The sequence below is a fragment of the Cavia porcellus genome, unplaced genomic scaffold, assembly GCF_034190915.1.
Source record: "Cavia porcellus strain 051 isolate PalLab524CR breed Dunkin Hartley unplaced genomic scaffold, mCavPor4.1 scaffold_12, whole genome shotgun sequence".
NCBI lineage: Eukaryota > Metazoa > Chordata > Mammalia > Rodentia > Caviidae > Cavia > Cavia porcellus.
In genome coordinates this window covers 33,775,813-33,795,813 of record NW_026947495.1, presented here as the reverse complement: position 1 = coordinate 33,795,813, position 20,001 = coordinate 33,775,813, and the positions used below count along the sequence as shown (strand labels likewise).

At 35.6% G+C, this 20,001-nt stretch overlaps 1 protein-coding gene across 2 annotated transcripts in view; it reads right to left on the bottom strand.

Moving 5' to 3' along the window:
- Positions 1-20,001, bottom strand: part of Arhgap15 (Rho GTPase activating protein 15) — a 591,921-nt gene that overhangs the window by 53,701 nt on the left and 518,219 nt on the right. For both annotated transcript variants that reach the window (XM_003478711.3, XM_063259030.1), the window contains exon 13: positions 7,313-7,418. In XM_003478711.3, coding sequence (XP_003478759.1) covers positions 7,313-7,418 — 106 coding nt within the window. The remainder of the gene's footprint in view (positions 1-7,312; positions 7,419-20,001) is intronic.

Here is a 20,001-nt window from a genome sequence, read left to right as displayed (position 1 = left end):
CACTAAAGATAAAGAAGACAATAATAGATGGGACAGTAGTTACTTAAGTTTTGTTTTGTTTCGCTTTCTGTGATTCAGTGGTAAATGTTACCATTCAAATGCGAAATCTAAAGATCTAAAGTAATAGTTTCACTCTAGTCTTAAAATCTTATCTCCCAAAGCCTTCTCCTGAAACAAGGATTCACCACGAGAAGGATCATTGAACCTTAGTCCCCAGCTCACAGACCTTATAAATCCTGTGCCAAGATGTCTCCTTAGTAGATGACATTTTAATGATTACTATGGGGAGTTGGGAACTATTGCTTCACCCTTGTGATCAGAGTAATTAATTTTCTTAACTATCAGGCCAAATTCTGCCACAAGAGTCCAGTTGAGGAATTTCAGGCTCATAGGAAGTACATTAGCTCTTCAAAGTGATGAGGGTGTCATTTCAAACACACAAGCAAAGGAGCTATTAAGCTTCTGGCTTGTTTCAAACAAATTGCAACCCTCATCCCTTAGGGGGAAAAAGGAAGTGAGAGGGAGAAAAAGAGAGAGAGAGAGAGAGAGAGAGAGAGAGAGAGAGAGAGAGAGAGAGACAACAAGAATGAGAATGAATAACAATTTGCACACATCTCTCAATTTCCAGTAAAAACACCCATGGTTTTCAAGTCTTTGGATATCAGGTATTGTGGTTGGGTGAAAGACCAAAGTGTACAGAAAAAGAGTACAGTGCCAGAAGACAGAGCAGAAAAACACACCCTGCTCCAAAGCACACCAGACCTGAGCATTCAGAGGCTTGGATTGGCAGCTGAGAGCCTCACCCACCACTGCTCTTGCTGACCGAGAAAAGGGTGAGGTCTTTTGGGCTTTGACGTTCATACTTTAACCATGCCTCATCTGCATCCCTCCAGTCAAGATGCCCACAGTGCCATTTTAAAGACAGAGTGGATGAATTATTTGACGGTGATTGGTTCCTTACCCAGCTCTTATATTTCTAGATCATCATCATTTAAGCTGCCTCTGACATGCTTTTGTAGAATATTTTACTTAATATCCATGAAGACCACAGAGAAGCTTTAAATATCGGCTTACTCTCGCAAAATAGCCACAACTCAACTGTTTCTCCTTTCAATGAGGCATTCGACTGGCATGCTTCCATGAGATTTGTCTATTCAGCCATATCATTTTTTCACCTTGGAATTCTATGAACAGCTGGCTGATTTTCTTAGTCAATACAGAAAAGGAATTTTAAACTTATTTTCCAACATATAACTCTCTTACAACTACCTAAAATATAGCACATATATTTTTGAAGCCTATTTTAAAAATTCATGCATGCTATTATTTCATAAGTGCTATCTGCCTGCCTGCCTATCTATCTATCTATCTATCTATCTATCTATCTATCTCTATCTATCAATCAGATCAAACACTGGGCATCATGTGTATACTGTGCCTTGCCACTGAGCTACACTCCTAGTACTGTAAGTCATCTTTAAAGGCCACGCATTTGTAAATCATTTTTACTCTCTCTAAATAATGTATATGTTCATAGAAATTGAGTATTCTTTTTGTGTTCTCCTTTTTTAAAAGCTTGAGATTGTTTTGGTTTCCCAAATCACACCACAAAGTAAATCTGGCTAAGTAGTTCAATTTCACTCTGTGGAAAAAGTTTAGTATTTATTTTCTAAATTTTCTGTAATTATCATGTGTTATTTTTATCTTGGAAAGTAAAAATGTGGAAAAAAGACTTCAGCAATAGTTCAAATACTTTACTAATAGTAATGGCAACAGAGATTCCAGTTCTGTACTTCAAAAGGACCATGCCAGACCTGAGTGGGTATATAGTTCATTGAGTTGTTTACACTAGTAAGTGAGACTTAAGGTAGGGCCCTACCACCTGCAAAATATCTCATCGCCCTTTGATTTATAAGCACGATGTTCATGCCATTGTGTGAGATATGCCTCTTTTTAAACTTAAGATGTTGGCATATAACCTCGTTTGACATAAAAACATCACTTCTGAAGTATCTAAGTCAATCTTTTGTTTTCTGCATGGCAGAATAGTCTTATTGTGAGAATTATGCTGATATGTTAGATAGCAAAGCAAGAGAACTGTCCCCATGAAACTTCTGTAACAGGGTTGGTTTTTGATAAGAGGCAAAGGAAGCCTTGTGTCAGCTCCAGCATCCTTACATCTGCCCCGGGATAAGGTAGTCATGATGCCAGCAAACCAGAATCTGGAATATGAAAAGAACCGGACTCAAGGACATGGAATAGTGTCCTAGCTGGGTTGGTAGCGAGTTGTGACGAAACAGAGTTGGAGTCAGAAACAAGTTTAGGGTGCTGTAAAGCTTCTCTAAGATGGAATTGGCCTTCCTGGCACTCTGAAATAAGCTGAGGCAGTGCAGTAAGGAAAACTCAAGTTTTGGAAAAAGATTTAGAGGTGGGGTAAAGACTGCTAGAAACCAGGAAATTTGACAGTAAATCATCTCACTCTGTCATGTTATCAATTCTTCCCATATTTATTTCACTAATTTTATATTTATATTACTATAAAATATACCTATAGATGCATAAAGTTTACTTAGTACCTATATGCGTTAGGTACTATAAATGCCTTTTTGAAAGCATTATTCATCTATTCCTTACTAAAGGAATACATAGGTTCCATTACGATCTCCATTGCACAGATGAGAAAATGGAAGCTTAACACTGGCCAAGACTTCCATTAAGTGGAAGATCCAAGACTCACATTCAAGTCTGCCTAACTTTGAAGTCTATTCTTTTTATTCTCTTAACTTCACTGTCTCCTTCTATACTGTAGTTAGGGGTGGGAAGGAAGCACATGAGAAACTGCTTGTCATTCAAAAATTCAGTAAGAGAAATGTTAACTTTGGAGCAAATGTTTTTACAATCTTTCCATATGTACAATTTTTCCACATACTTAGAATTATATTCTGAGAAGGTAAAATATTATATCCCTGATTTTAGTCATGTTAACATACATTTCCACCAAACTTATGAGTGAGCTACATGTCACTAAGTCAGTGTAGCCTATGATGGTGCACATAACTCTTCTCCTATACCTGGACATTCATATTATCCAAGTTTCTACTAGGGCAATAATCTTACCATAAATAGTACAATCCGAACAGACTTTTCCTTTCTAGAAAGACTAAGATTATTCATTCAAAACATAGATGCCTTTATTCTTGAGATATATTGCCTATAATGGTTCTCCTAAATATGCTTACAAATACCTCAATAGCAGCACACAGAAGACATTTTAAAAGCACATGTATGCCAAAATAGTATTAGCCTATTTCATTAATTTTCTATAGTCTCATCTTTCTGTCTCTCTACCCACACTTAGAAAAAGAGAAAGAAAATTTTCCTAAACAATAGCATCTTTTGGTTTTTTATTGCTCAGAGAATTTTCATTTATATAGCACTGAAATTTCAGACATCTCTATGGCTAACTGGATATGGGGAATACAGAAATTAAAGAAATAAAAATGATTAGATCACTGCCCTTGAGAAATCTCAAAATGTAAAGAATTTCTTAGTGTTCATTTTCCATCACTCCAATTTCTATGAGGTCTCCTGGGTTTCTTTCTTCCTAATCTCTTTCACTCTTCATGCTGTTGATAGATACTGCTTTAAGAACAGTAAGTTTTAGTGTTTCCTTCTTTCTTATTCAACTCCTTTATCTGGCTTTCAACTTTTATCTATTATCCATCAGCATATTACTTATTTTCTACAAACTCTTTTCTCTGCCTTCTTGCCTTTCCAAAGTAGGCTGTAAGAAAATACAGTAGACACACATTTTATATAGCTAGAACTTCCCATTTATTTGATGATTTAGAAGGTACTACAGGCCTTCCAAGGCCTAGCAGTCTAATTTCAATTTTTAAAAGTAGACATAAATATCGATTTAAATTACTAGCATTTTGAGATGAGAACTTATTTGGAATTACTGGTCTCAAGTAGGATAGTGGAAACATAGAACTTGACCTTGAGACTGATTAAGAATTAGGACTCTGGGCATTTATAATACTTAGCCTATTCAACTGTTGTACAATCTTATCCTTAAAAGCTCTGGCTTTTGTGTACAGGACTTAAAACCCATCTTCTAGTCCAACTGTGTTGTATGAAGTTGTCCTTGTTGATAATTGTTCTATTCTGAGAGGAATGTTTAACTCAGAGCTTGGCAAAAATGGAGTTTTATTCTGTTGACTGTAGAGTACACAGGTCAAGTGGAATTTTTTGCACTTCATTACATTTCCTGACCCTCACTAAACAAACTTCAAAATATATATATTTGAAACAATTTGGAATAAACATTACATACAAGTGTTGACGGCAGATTTTCTGAAGAACTACCAAATGTATCAAGACTAAGGAAAACATTCTAATGATTCTTTCAAACATGAATATATTTAAATTCTAGCTAAACAATCTTCTTATTTAGTCTTCTCAAGCTTTGATGACATGCCACGACTGGCTGTTTATCAAAAACTTAGCAGAAATTGCTTAACAAGATATAATCATATGCATATACTGTTCATAATTAAATTCAGTTTATAAATTGATACAAGGTAAAATACAGTGACACCACCCAAGAAAGCTTGGTAGCTTTTTTTCCTCATTTATAATGATAAATATTAAGAATCTTACGAGATGATATAGAATATTGTGATTTTAAATTTTAGTTCTCGAAATCTATTCTCACCTCTATCATGTTAAATGAGAATTCTCTCAAAGTTAGGAAATTCATTTTGGTATAAGAAACATGAATTAATTAATTAATTAATTACTAGAATTAATTAACATCAGGGACTGTGTGTAATGGACACGAAAAGTTCATTTTTAATTAGTTATTTATTGGTACATTTTGGATATATAAAATGATCACATTCATCACTGGGAATTTGTACCTGTGCATGATATATCTTGATTGTTCTTTTTTCCCCGCATTCACCTACCCTCTCTCGAACCCTTCTTCCCTCCTTATTCACAAAAGCTTTGTTTCTATTTTTCCTTCTTTTCTCATTCTTTTTCCTTTTCCCTTCCTCCGTTTTCCCTCTCCCCTCCCTAGTTCTTATTCTCATTTTTAAATAAGGTCCAAAATGTGTAATAGACATTGTGAAAAAGAAAATGGTCAAATGCAAGTTCACATTTTGAAGGTTTGTACCTGATAGGTTCTCACTGTATAGCTCTGCGCATGTGTGTGTGTGTGTGTGTGTGTGTGTGTGTTTGGAAGGTTATTTGGCTCTCAGTTTTTTTCATTTTATAGCTATTCTTTCACTTGAAAAAACAAGGAACAAGTGAGGCAGAGTAATGGATTTCTTCAGAGTGCTAAGATGAGGTATTATATAACGTTAAAGGCTATATTTTTCCACTTGTTTTATGGCTTTGTCCAGTTACAGTTACTGAAATAACTTCAGTATTTACTTGTAATTTGAAACTTCTTTCACGGTGTGTAGGAATCCAGAGGGAGATGCATTAGCATTGAAGAAATGCTTATGTCATGCCAGACATTTTATATGCATTATCTCATTTAATGTTCATAACCACAAGATACGGATGATACTATTTAATCCCATCTCGCTTGCCTGAGATCACAGTAAGAGTAAGTGGAGAACAGGGTTTGACTCTATATCTTTTACCATTTCTCTAAGACCCCAAATCCTTTCATTGAAACCTGGGCTTGCTTACTGTAGCTAGTGTGGACATAACACAGAGGAATAATCCACCAGTAAGAGATGGTCTCAGTTTTGAGGCGATGCTCTTTGGTAAAGGTAAGTAAGAGGAAAACTAAAACAATGCATTAGATTAAAACAAATTATCAACTGCAGTGACTAGTTTAAAAGGTTACAGAGTACCTATACCATGAGATATTATGATCATTAAAATGAGCAAGGCAAGCCTATTGAATAAAATAGAAGGTAAAGTAGTTAAAGAATAATATTTAGTAGGAGTTCTTTAGCATTGGAAATGACCATGCGCATATATGTTTGCATGCATTTAGAAACAGGTCTGGAAGGATATATTAAAACAAGTTAGTCCTTTTGGCTCAACAACCTAGGAATGACTAGTACATAAATTTTACTTTTGATGTATATGCATCGCTATTGTTTATTTTTTATGTAATTGCATGTATTACACTCACCATTAAAAATCATGTAATGGATTTGTTGAGTAATGTGTAGAAATGACTCATCCTGAGGAAGAGGTGACTAAGGTGATTAAAAACAATCTCAAATGCAAAACTGCTATTTCAGCTCGCTCTCCTGTGAATGTGATCTGCTTCCATGAAATGTTCACTCACTTCTGAGGGCTGCGCACAACCCACTACTATTTGCTACCTCGACCAGTAAAATTTCCTGCTAATAAATCACTTCACCATCACATTTTCAGCGTGTTTTCTACTCAGCAGTCAGAGTAATCTTTTCCAGTCCCTCATTTTAGTACTTTTCCGTAGTTCTTCCTTGTATTTAGAGAATAGAGAAAGTCATGCAACAAGAATAAAGGTCATGAGACATGTGAACATGATGAAATCTAGATTTCTCACTGGCCAGTGACAGCCCCATGTGATCTGACACTGGCTTAATGTCTAGAACCTTAGGTGCTATCTTCACTCTCTCTTTACTAGTTAAAAGCCTCCTGGGGCTGGGGATTTAGCTCAGTGGCATAAGCGCCTGCCTTGCAAGCAGACAGTCGTGAGTTTGATCCCTGGTACCGATAAAAACGAAAACGAAAACGGAAAAAAAAAAAAAAAAAAAAAAAAAAAAAAGAGCTTCCCTGGCCTAACGAGTACTCTTTTAGTCTTTGGGTTTTTATACTTGCCCCTCTCTACTTGGAATACTCCCCTTAGTTGTTAACCTGATTAACACTTTGTCAACCCGAACCAACAGTGTACAGATATGAAAACTGTATTACATCAAGCTTAGCACACTTCAGAACACAGTGAAGCTGGGCTCTGAACTCACGTCTGAATCATTTCATACTCTTTCTACGGTATTAGACAACAAACTCAAGATGAACCATCTTAGATGATGGCTTTGAAAGTCAACAAAAATCTGCTTGTTATAACAAAACCTGCTTCTTGAAAAAGCCAGGAAAAAGTCTCCCAGAAGCTCCTATTGTAGGGTCTCACGTTGTAGATGTCTACATTTTCTGGCTTCTGGTGGAAGAAGACTTACAGCTATATAGAAAATTACGAGATGGCTCTATTTGGAAACTCTTGTCTTAGAGATTTAAAGTGAAAGGTTGCTCATTTGGAAAAGACTGCAATTTGACAGACCCAGGAGCCCTCATAACTTACTTAGTGAGATGTCCAAAAAGAACTTTCATGGTGTCACGATTTGGTGGAGGGAGTTTTTGTACAAGACACTTTATAGTTTCAATCCTTGCCTTGTTGTCTTGTTTTTCTGAAAATAAATAAAAAAGAAGGTTATACAAGAATAAGATTTCACAGGCATATGGGAGACTATTCTTAGGAAAATTTTAGACTAAGGCTTAGCAATTAAAAGTACTAATAAACAGTAGAAGAGAAAATATGTTCTCCACTTAGTTAGTATCAACTTTCCTTATTTTGACTCTAAATTAGACCAAGGTGACATGAAAGCAGTAATAATTAACTCTGACATCATTCTGTGAAGATCAGACATTGATGTGCTTTTTCAATATTCTATTTTACCAGGATGATAGGGTAAATAATTCTTCCAAAGATGTCATGTCCTAATCCCTGGAAACTGTGACTATGTTATTTCACATAGCAAAGAAGACTTTGCAGATGCGATAAACTTAGGGAATGAGATTGGGAAACTTTTCTGGACTATCTTAGTGGGTCTATAGTAATCACAAAGGTCCTTACCAGGACTGTGAGGGTTCTATAGAGGTGATGTGACAATAGAGGTACAAGAGAAGGGCCATACACTGTGTGTATCAGTTAAGAAATGGCAAGAGTCTGAAAGCTAGAAAACAAAGGACACAGAGTTTCCAGAAATTGAGGCCTGCCAATATCTTGAGTTTTGCCTAGTTAAACTTATTTCATACTCTTCAGGACTGTGGGTCACGAGTTCAATCCCCAAAAACAAAAAAGAAATAAAACAAAACAAAACAAAACAGAAAAACAAAAAACAAAAGCCCTCAATTAAGCTGCAGTTTTGTGCTGATGTTACACAAGGATAAATAGTGTAGTTTGATACATATATATTTGATTCTAAATATTCTATTGCTTGTTTGACTTTGTGGAAAAGTGAAGCACTTTTAAAAATTACTTCTGTGCTAACTTTTCTCCCAAATGCATTTTGTTTTCACTATAAAATAAGAGAATGCAAAACTCTAAAAGCTAACAAGCATAATATATGGTTATACACTTTTTTAACCATAAAGTATATAGTTATATACTTTAGAAGTTGTTCAAAGTTCTTTCATTTCTCATTGGTTTGAGAATTTCTCTCAAAACTCAATTGCTTCTCTTATGTTCCCCTTTGTCTGAGTGGCAAAATAACAACTGAGTTACTTATTGTCCTAGGAAATTGCTCTTACTCTAGTTTTAACTAGGCCTCTAGCATGTACAAGTATAATTATTTATTTAATTGAACACTTTTATGCACATGGATTTAGAGATTCTTCCTTTTGGTATTTTATGTTTAACTTCAAGCACATAGCTTCTCAGGAGTCCAAAAGGAGATTTCTTGGAAAAATGAAATCTAGGAAAATAATATGGAAAAGAGATGCCCACCCAACACCTGGTGTTGTCCTCCTTGGACAGAGAATCCTGCCATATAAAGGAAATGGCAATGTACAGCCTCTTTTGGAGCTTGAGTGGCCATATGACCATGTCTGACTCATCTGTCAGAGTTTTAGGGAGGACTTCTGGTTATGTTCAGAATATAACTAATTTAGCTCCTGAGTCCTATCTTTTTTCCTTTTTCCTTCTTAGAATTTGGTGGAATGGTTGTATTATGAAATTATATTCATAATTGAGGCTACAAAAAGTGCAACACACTATTAGAAGGAGCATCTCAGATTTGTGGAGCAAAGAGACTTGGATTTCTGTGACCAGAAAATGATCCTTTATTTGCCAAAGCCTTTGAAGATGGGTCTCTGATACTAAGGCCCAACATAATACCTAAAAAGTTGTACTTCTAAAAAACAAATCCATAATCTGTTAATATGTATATAAACTTTATACAGTGGGTAAGAAAGAGTTAGTTTAGAAACAGGGAGTTTCTTTAATACGATGTTTTCAAAAGAAACTTTTTGTAAGGAATTATAGGAAAATATCCTGCTGAAGATGGTATTTGGCTAAAGTGGGGTGAGGGCAGTCTTCCTAGTAGAACTCTGCTTGGAAGATTTTCTTTTTCCTCTTAAAACCACAAAGGTCTATAAATAATGCCTCCTACAGTCAAAGCTTTCAAAATTGCAGTTATTCTTAGAAGAGTTCCAACATAATATGGCTTGGACAACTGCAAATGAACGAAACAAAAGGAAAGAGAAAGAGAAAAAAAAAGTTACAACATCATAGCCTACACCAGATGTGGTCTTTTTTGCCAAGCAGCAATAAGCTTGCTCATTGCTTAATGATGATAAGACAATGTAATGCTTAACAGGACGAGTTGGGGACTAGGGCCTACCAGAAATTCAGAAAAAAAAAATACTTAAAAAGTCAGGAGAGGTGAGAATGAAATTGATATCATACAACCAGGATGGAGCCACCAGGAATGCTGAAGGCCTTACAACTTTATCTGAAGGCACTGTCCACAACAATGATGTATAAACACATATATTTACACACATATGATATGTTATGAAATGATATGTGATGCTAATAGTGCATTTTACTTGAGAACCTGGGGAATCATTTGCTTTAAGCAATGAAGAATGCACTGGAAAGTGGAAGAGAGAAGAGATGTGGGGGCAAAAAGAGACCTCCTTAATTCACTGAAGTTTCTGACTGTAGTAGTAATCAGGTTAATGTTAGCATCCCCCCAAAAGAGAATGGCTAACATCAGGCTTCTAGAGTAGGACTAAATTAAGCTTGACAGACAGTGAGTGAGAGTGATTTTAATGACCTCATCAGCAAACCTTAGTTTTAGGGAACAAATGCTCCAGTAAGAGTAGATCAAAGAAGGTTGAGCATTGCTTAGCAGCATACTCGAATGTCAAGGTTATTTCTATGGTGCTGAGCAGCAATCAAAATATTAGCAAATCTGTTAAACCACTAGGAAGGAAAATTGTGAGCTTTCCTAGAGAGCTAATTCTTCTACTATGTTCCATCACACTTAGAACATTCTAGTTACACAGCATTTCATGTAATCTTTCCATTGCTTGAATATCTGTAATTCTCTACCATTAAGTAGGGAATTTGCCTATAAAGCTAAACAGCTTCATACTGGGAGGTAGTAGAGTTAATGAATGAAAAAAAGAGCTGGTGAATGAATAGAAGACAAGAGCGAGAACTAAAGTAGAAGGAACTTAGTTTGAATTCCATAACAACTTTTATAAACTACATGCCCTTGGACATGTTTCTTATTCTCTTTGAATAATCCATGACACTAATTTTACGTAATAAACAGAAGAGTGTGTATTATACCTACAGCAATTACTAGCAAAGACTACTCTATAAATTTCCCTCCTGCCTTTTGTGAAGGTCATGCTGGTTCTAGTTCATCTTTTATGTCTAGAACTTATACTATCTGGTTGCAGCGAATATTAAAACGTAGTTGCTAATTTTTGGCTTGAGTTGTTGTTAGTTGATAGACACAATTACTATGGTAATTGATGAGCAGTTACATTTAAGAACCTTTATAAAATATATAGTGGATCCTTAGTCTGCTTATGAGAAAGAGTGTATGGGAAGAATCTTACAGAAATGGTTTTCTTTCTCTTTCTATTTGCGGAATCAGACAAACAGAGTAACACATGTGCATTGGTAGCTAAGTTATCCTGAAGTTCTGGAGGGGAAAACTGTACATGGAGGAACATTTTTTTAAACAACCTAATCAGGTCAAAATCTTCTTAGAAGATTATAGGAAAGCTATGTTTTCCCATACAGATCTTCCATAGCTTATAAAATCAGGAAATAACACAAACACTTCTAAGTGGAGGAACATCTAAAAATACAATTGGATACATTCAAATCGAAATGACACCTTTTCAGATCTGGTTTATTGATGTGTCATATTAGGAATTGGAAGCAGCATAAATAATACAGGAGTAGTTAATGAGCTAAGAATCATACACAGCTTACTAAAGATGTGTCAACTGTCTTCAATTGACTCAGTGAGCATCTGAAAGACAGCATTTTCTATTAATATTTCTCTTCCGGCATATGGTTTCTCATTATCGTGAAGCATTGAAAGTCTGAGAAAACTTTCAGATATCTCTCACTTTTTAACTCTATGACTGGAGTGGGGAAAGGGACTTTTTTCTGTGTGGAGAATTGAAGAAGCTCTTAAGTAAATCATATACTAAGAGATTTACTCAAAATCATTTCAGAAATAATAAACTATAAATTTTATTTTTATTTAAATGTATCCATAGGCTCATTCTTTTATGATTTAGTCTTGTATTTACTCAAGATAGGAAATACCTCCATTTGAGTTTCATCTACATCCAAATAGTTTCTCCAGTCCCTCAGCTGAGAACACACAACATATACTAAGTTCTCCCAGGCTGGTTCCTTTTCACCACCCAGCACTGCTCATAAAACTGTTTCATGCCCACTTCTCACGTACCTACCCCCCATTTTCTCAAACTATACCAAATGTGTCATAAATCAGTTTCTTCAAAAACAATTCCTACCACTTAGAGAAGTAACATCTCCTACATGACGTGAAATAGTTTTCAATGTTATGATAAGAATGTGGCTTTATAGTTTTCTCCTACGCGTGGTTTTGAGGGCACATTTTTCAAGATCCAGTTTATGACAGTTACATTTGAGTTTGTCTCTGTGAAATGGTGCTACTAAACGCGGCATTTACAGCTGAGTGCCTTTCAGAGAAGAGACATGAGAAAGTTATATGATGTTAGAAAGAGGTCTGCTCAGTGAAGAGCCTTGGACCTGCTGACTTCTGGACACTTTTCTGGCGTTATCATCTATGCCTTTATTTTTTTTAACTTATTATAGCCACATATTAAATCATATTTCAAAACAGACTGTGCTATGTTATGTAGGTTCACCAGAGGAAAACAAGACTAGGGTCTCCCAGTAACTACTGAATGGGGTTACTATTTATCCCATTTATTTGCAATTCTTGAAGGACAACTGTATCCTTTTGTTTTAAGAAGGTCATCAGTACCACAGCTGTTCCCCATCTTTAAGTTATTCCAGAATATGTAATGTACACTGTATGAAAAACTCAGTAGTCACTATCAGCAAGTGTTGTATTCATAATAAAGCAGTTCTCTTGCTTTTTTTTAGTGTACACATTCTGTATCACAGTCATTTGAAAATTTAGAGATAGTTATTATTTATAGGAGGAACAAGAATCTTCAGAGTACTATTTGTTGCAGTATACCCAACCACAGAATACAAATCTTTGAGGCCATTCTTTTTAATTTCAAAACTTGGGGTTGAGGAATCAATCTGAGGTATGACAAAAATTGTTTGATTAATATATTTAAACAGCTTTTATTTCCTTTGGGAAGAGACCCTCTGCAGGTACATTTGAACCTCACAAATGAATGCAAATCTACACATATTTCAAATGGACATTATAAATGAGAGAAGCGGTATATCATCCAGGAGTCCGAATGAACTGGGTCAGAATTTTTGCTCTGTTGTGTGATTTTGGGCAAGTTAGTTGAGCTCTTGATGCTTCCAAGTTCTTTCCTTAAAAATACAGACAAATTGTACATCTCATGAAAGTTTTATAAAAAGTGTTTCAGTGTACATAAATATACCTATAGTAAGTGCTCATTAAATGTGACTCCCTTTCACTTTAAAATGTTTCTTTTTGATTGTCCTCTCTATCAGCTCTGACACATGACTGCTCATCATTCAAGGCTGTTTCCAGAATCATATGAAGCCATAAATTTATGCTTTAGTATCTTTCTTAAAATCAGAAACAGGTCACAATATGCAATAGATTTGTAAATGCACAGAATGCTGTCAGCTATCAAAGAACACTTGGTTAAATTCATAAATAGATAAAGGCTATCATAAATAGAAATGTCAATACATCATATACAAGAATAACCATGGCCTTGAGACTAATCTGTAGTTGCAATTTGTCATTTTGAGAGATTCTGTGTCTCTGCTACTTTCACTCACCCCCTCCACCCTACTCCCCACACCCAAAAAAACCCCAAAAATCAGCAGAGCACATTCCATGTCTGCAGACACCTGGCAGGTTTGTTTTCAGATACTGATAAGTTATGTCCAAATAGTTCAGTTTGAGAAGAGAGATGTGCTACTTGCTGGAAAGACCCAGAAGGAATTACATCCATGGGACTCAAGTAGGACTCTTCTTCCTCTACTGAGGACGACCTGACCATCAGGCCTGATCACTTCACTTCTACATCAGAGTCCCTTGCTATGCAGCACTCGGGAAGGTTTCTTCTTTAAGACATGTTAATGTTTTGACTGTTTTTCAAATAAATAATCCCTTTCAGGAAAAGTTTATATTTGAAAACAACTCTGCAGTCAGTAAATGTCAGCATCAAAAATCCTCTGGCTGATGTGTTTCCATAATCCTTGGATTCCTTAAATGAGTAAGGGCTCCCCTCAGCTCACAAGTGGTCACTGTTTGCAGAGGCCACTCTGAATATGCAATCAATGTTGTTAAGGTACTTCATTAGGGATCATCTAAAAAGCAATCTGGTTTCTTTCCATGTCAGCTCTACACTCTGGCAAAGAACAGCTAGAAAACTATTGAATAAATTTATCTATACCTAAATTAAACAAACATTAGATAATTTACGGTATTAAACATATATGTGTATGAATGGTAGAAGAAAATGATATTCATTAAGGCCTATGTGCAACCTGTGGCAGATAAAAAGTTAGTTTCTATCTTTGTCATTTTTCTGAAGGCAGATAAAATAATGGCATAACAGACTTAAATATATGATATTTCATAATATAGGTATCAGTGAAGTTGTATTAAAGAATCACTGAGGATAATCATTAGACTGAAAAAGCTTCTGAAATTTTAACTCATAACAATCAATATAAAATTTTTAAATAATTAAAATTTCACAGATCAATGAGTATAAAATTTTGTTTAGTCAATTTCTAAAGGTCTTCAAAATTTGTGTGCTTTACTTCTTTATGTGACTTCAAATAAATTCAAGGGAAGTAAAAATATCGTTTTTCTTTTGCACATAACTGCATCTGCATCCTTCTAGGGACCTCTGGTACATTAATCTCATCCTGGGAGCAAATTTGGAGAAAGTATTCAAGTTATAGGCTCTGTGTAGTTTTTAATAAAAGGAGTGACTTTGATGCAATCAATTCTAGGATGACAACATTCACTAACGTCACCTTAAACCATATGTCTATTTCTTGAATTTGCAATGTTATTCCTGCTTGTCTAAAATGAAGAGTGAACCAATGGGTGATACTGTGGCAGCAACCTTCGCAGGAAAAGCATAATCTTACTGTCCTTCCCAGAATTTCCTGTTTTTCCTAATTTTATAGATGTAATGGTGATTTCTAAGTCCATTTGTGTAATTTACAAATGATAACTAACTCATTCTCAAGCAGAAGTCAGTCCTGAGGAGATAGAGCTCACCAGTTTATTCCTTTGAAATCCAGTTGTGCAAATGTTTTCTTTATATTTATTTATGTATATATCTGATTTTTACAAACTCTTTAAATATAAAATTCTTATCATTTTGAGTCATTTCATATCTTTCTTATAATTAGCTAGTAATTCATTTCAAATACTCAATTAGTTATTTAAATTGCTATCTTCACGCATTTTTTACAAGAATTGAAATCATGAAAATACTGTTCAAGTTTGAAGTTTTTCATAAAAGTCTCTAATATTGTGTCTCTTTCCATTTGTGGGAAAATTTAATTTATAGGGGATTTAAAAATCTTGAAAACAACAGAATCTATCTCACAATTAGAAAAAAAAGTGAATGAAGAAATATTTTTCCCTGCCTTTCCGGTTACAAATGATGCTTTAAAAGAAAGTATTTGTAACTTTATCCATAACCATTGATTTTGAACAAAAGGCCTCTGAAGAGGAGAGAAAGGTTAATATGGTAGATGATTTGGTCAGTTCATTTATATAGCCATACAGTGACACTGAGAACAGTGGAGAGGTATGAATTAAACACCAAAATCTTTTAAGAAACAGATTATAAAATAATTTTATGATTCAGCTTTTTTTTTTAATTGTGAGACTATCATAAAAGAAGAGAAGCAGGCAACATGTGGTAACTTTAGTCAGCATTTCTGAACTGGGAATGATAAACACCTCTGCCTGGCTCTGGCATTTATCAGGACTGAGATATTATTACCACATAGAGTCACAGCATGGTTACTGTTATCATCGGAAAAAAGAGCCCCGCTAATCTTAATGGTTTGTAAAGCCGTTACCTGCACTGGTCTGACATTTATCATGATCATTTTACCACATGGGTCCTACATAGCAAAGGTCTTTTATCTGGAAGGGACATCACTATGAATTATTATTTGCAGCTAGGTAGAAAATTGTATGTTGTAGATACCTTTTCTCATTATAAATCACATAGTCACATTCCACCATTTCCCCCAGAAAGCTGCTGAGCCTAGGTTTTTTGCCATAGCTTGCTTTTCTCTCCCTCTCTTTATTTTTATAGTTTCTTGAAAATACCAGCCATTTTCATTAGCAAGTTTAATATGGTTTTTGAAACACATGTATGGTAAGTATACAGATAGGCACACTTTCTTTACAGTTAGAGGACTTTTCTGAATGTTCTGTAAAAGGACAGTAACACTGTAGAAGTTCAAATTGTTAAACTGTTTATTTTTTAAAATTTCTCTTTTCTGTCTTGGCGCCTAGGATTTTGTCTCTTCTTGATTTTGTCAATAAAATACTCACCAGTTGATGATACAAAATTTTTTGTGTTTGATTTGAAATACTCAAACACTTACACCATTCCTCGTCTGAAATTCTTAGCTTGGAAATATGTTCTCATGAGGAGCAAAAGAGTTTTATTTTGCTATATTGTGATTTTTTCAGACTCAGATATAGTAATTACAGTGTAGTAAAAAGTTCTTCCAACAGCTTTGGTTAAAAGAGATGCTTAGATTCTTTTCATATCATTGTCCTAATGACATATATTAGTATACAGTATGGAAAATATAACATTACTAGAAGGTCTGATGTTTTAGAACCATGGTATCAAGTCAGTCAACTAAGATGCATTCGTTTAGCAATGGAAAATTTCAATGAAAAGCCCAAGTTGTTTACTATGGGGAAAAAATGAACAAATCCTCTCTTTTAAAAAGATTGAGACAACTAATCTTCTGAAAGAGATATTTATATATTTTCCTCTTTCTCAAGTGTTCCATTAGGAATAAACAAGTCAGAAATTCTGCACTTTTATAATGAAGGAGAGGAATTCTTTGCCATTTTTGCATTTAGGAAGAAATGTGCAAGAAGAATGTGACAATTTAAGCAAATCAAGATTGTTTCAAATGGATCACAAACGGGACTTTGTGGGATATTTTATACTAGCGTGTGAAACAAACAGTAAATTTGAAAGGACGATTTTTCTCAATGGTCTAGTTCTGATGTGTTTTCCCATTTCTTTGTGTGTTTAAAAGAGGTTTGGATGTGGTGTTTAATATTGCTTTGACTCTTTTGCAAATGAGTTCTGGAGAAATATTCGCACATGAAGGAAAATTGATGTGCTGTATTGCTGACAGCAGCTGGGGGCATATGGATGAAGCAACCAGATTCTGGATTTAGCAAAAATGAACACCTATCTTCCCCCTCCCCCAAATCTATCATCAAAAATGCTTATGGGCACCAACACTAGACATCTTTTCCTTTGGAAAAAACTAATATTTTTCTCAAATATCTCTATTCTTTAAGGATGAAAACCTTTAACCTGAGGTGCAATGTTTTGTAGTAACATGCATTACCTTGCTACAGTGGATTTCATATTAACTTTTGTATTATTAAAAATTCCCTCCAGAAAAAATACAGTTTCTGTTTCAGAGACTCATTGTGAGGTATGCTGCACAAATTGAAGGCCAACAGAGTGGAAGCCACTTGCGAAATTAACCTGTACTTTTATTGCTCAAAAGGAGTTGCAGATAATTTGGTTCAATGTTCTAAAACATCCCTGTAAAATTGTGGCCCAATATTTCAACATACTGCTTTACCAATCAAACAAAGGGCAATGCTGGTTTAAAACGAACAAGTAGACAAGCAACAAACATCCCCTTTATTCTTTTCTATTTTAGGATGACTCTTTTGTTCCAGTTTAACACCATCCTGCCTTCAAACCCCTCCACCCCCAAACTGTAACCTGGGAGCATTTACAATAATTAGTGAAGGGCTTTGCTGCTTGGATTTTCTCTTTTTCTGGGAAACTGGGTGAAATGAGTGCTAATGAAAGTCGGGGACTTTTAGCAGTGGTTCGAGCCAGGCACACAGCTCGGGCAGACGCTTTATGCTTCCCACTGTGCGGCAGTGCAAGCCTCCCTGCTGTTATGTTTACCATAGTTTTAATGTCTGTGAAAAAATTCCTGATGCAACCGAATTATGTTATGCCCTTTTGTTTATATAACCCTACCTCCCTGCTGCCCCTACCCCCAATTTAGCAGATTACTGTTGCCCTTGCCTATTACAAATAGCTCCTCCTCAACTTTTGTGGCTATCTTACCACTTAGCTTCTTACCAGGACAGCCCAGCTGCTCTGCAGCCTCGCTTGCAAAGCCTAGCCAGTAGTTTCAGGAGCTTTGCACATACTCTGTTCTATTTACACCATCTAATAGCAGACATCCTCGTCTCTACTGCATTTGAATTTTATCGGAGGTAATACTAAAGCACCAAATTTAATCATCTGGCATTGACAATTCTAGCTTAAAAGGCATTTACTTGGTTAAATGCACTGTGTCTTTAAAGAAATCTATTAAAAGACCTCAAACTCATTGCAAACTAAATAATGTCTGCTCTAAGATGAAAACAACCAATCTGCAATTAGATTTGTCCTTTTTAACAAAAAGTGGTTATCTTAAAGAAAATGACCATTCTGTTATATTGTAAATTGATAAATTCACCAAGTATGATGTACAGTGAAGTTTTAATGAATATTTATACAACTCTTTCAATCCATTAGCAAGACTTAAGACAATGAGGATGCAACTCATTCCCATTTAGATATGGAAGGAAAGTGGAATTAATAGCAAATGCAGCACTTGGGAAAGTTTAACTTTAATGTATCAAACTCCAGGTGCCAGAGTTTGAGGAAAATAACCAATAATAGCCATTTTTAACATATTTGATGGGACTGATTATGCAATGTGCAACTCTAAATGGCTTATAGCACATTGTAGCATGGTTCCATCCCATTGGCTACAGTAGGGTGCAGGCAGATGGATGACAGTGACAGGGAGAGAAGTGCTTTTGCTTAGCCGTGCGTTAAGATGCCATCCAGAAGCTCTGTGCACTGCAGACACTTCATTAGGATGCCAGGATAATGGTAAACTACCACTCAGAGTGACACCCCATTTCCTGCTTACTGAGCGCTCCAACCTCGGCAGATGTCAACAATCTCACAGTGCTACAGAGCAGACCTAACTTTCCAGCCACTTTGACTCCAATTTTTTCCTCCTAACAGTGCCATACATTATGTGCAATATGTAATGGCAAACACCTCACCGAAAACAAAATCTGCCCAGTTCATTATGACTGGAGTGTGCCTCATTGTTTCTTCTTTCTTTTACAGGATAAAGAGCAAGGGGTTGGATAACAGAATATGTCCATCCACTGTTCTCTCCCCCAAATTTTTTGCTAACATCCCATTTACTAATCTGTTCAAAGTGCTAATTGTGTGGTGAACTCTGATGCATAATACTTAAACTTTGACATGAGGGATACGACAGTTTCTTTTAATTAATGTTCTTTTAAAGGTAAGAGCTTTCAGAATTCTTTTGTTAAAAGATTTCAGATTCAGTTTCAGTAAGGTTCTTAGTTGTCTGCCAAGAAAAGGCTGACTTGACATCTGGATGGTATTTCCTCTGCAAATGTATAACTTGAGGCCATTCGCACACCTCCTTACCAGCAAGTCAAGCCAAGAGAAGCTTTTTGCTGTGATGTAAAATCCAAAATTCTTCTTGTAAAGAACCAAGGTGTGGTTTAGATAGTGAAAAAAATAAATCCCCAAGATGGAAAAATAATACCCTGAAATCTATCTGAATGTTTAAAGATTGATTTGCATTTTGAGCGGCTAGGTATCTTCTTGGAAGCTCAAAGGTCATTGCAAATGGCAGAACTAAAAATAAATACCCCCCTCTCAGATCTCATAATTTCTAGGTAAAGATGCAAATGTAAAGAAGCCACAGGCAGAGGTCACACCCTAGGATGAATTTGAAAGCAAACTTTCTCTCTGGCACCCCTAAAGTAGCTGACACAAATCTTAACTTTTGGATTCAAAAGGCAATTGCAACTTTGAGCCATCACCTTCTTGAACTGGTCACTAAATACACTTAAAACCAAAGAGAATAGACTAGACTTCTTTAGGTTAAACAGGGTCTAACAGTCAATGTAGTGATGAAAAATTTAAGAACAATTTATTGGGAGGTGCATAGGATGCAATTGGAAAACGCCAGGGGTGATTCTACCTGAGTTAGGGAATTACTGATCCAGAGAGTATGCCTTTCTGAAAGCAGATAAAAGCCTCTTTATCTTTCTCCAGCTCTTTGGTTTTAGAATCAAAGCCACAAAGCTGATGCCAACAGCCTTGAAAATGGGGCAATTCTCTTCCTACACAGTTAGCACTGCTCAGTGAGGGGCGAATGCCTTTCTTCATCTTCTTCTTGCCAGTCTCCTTGTT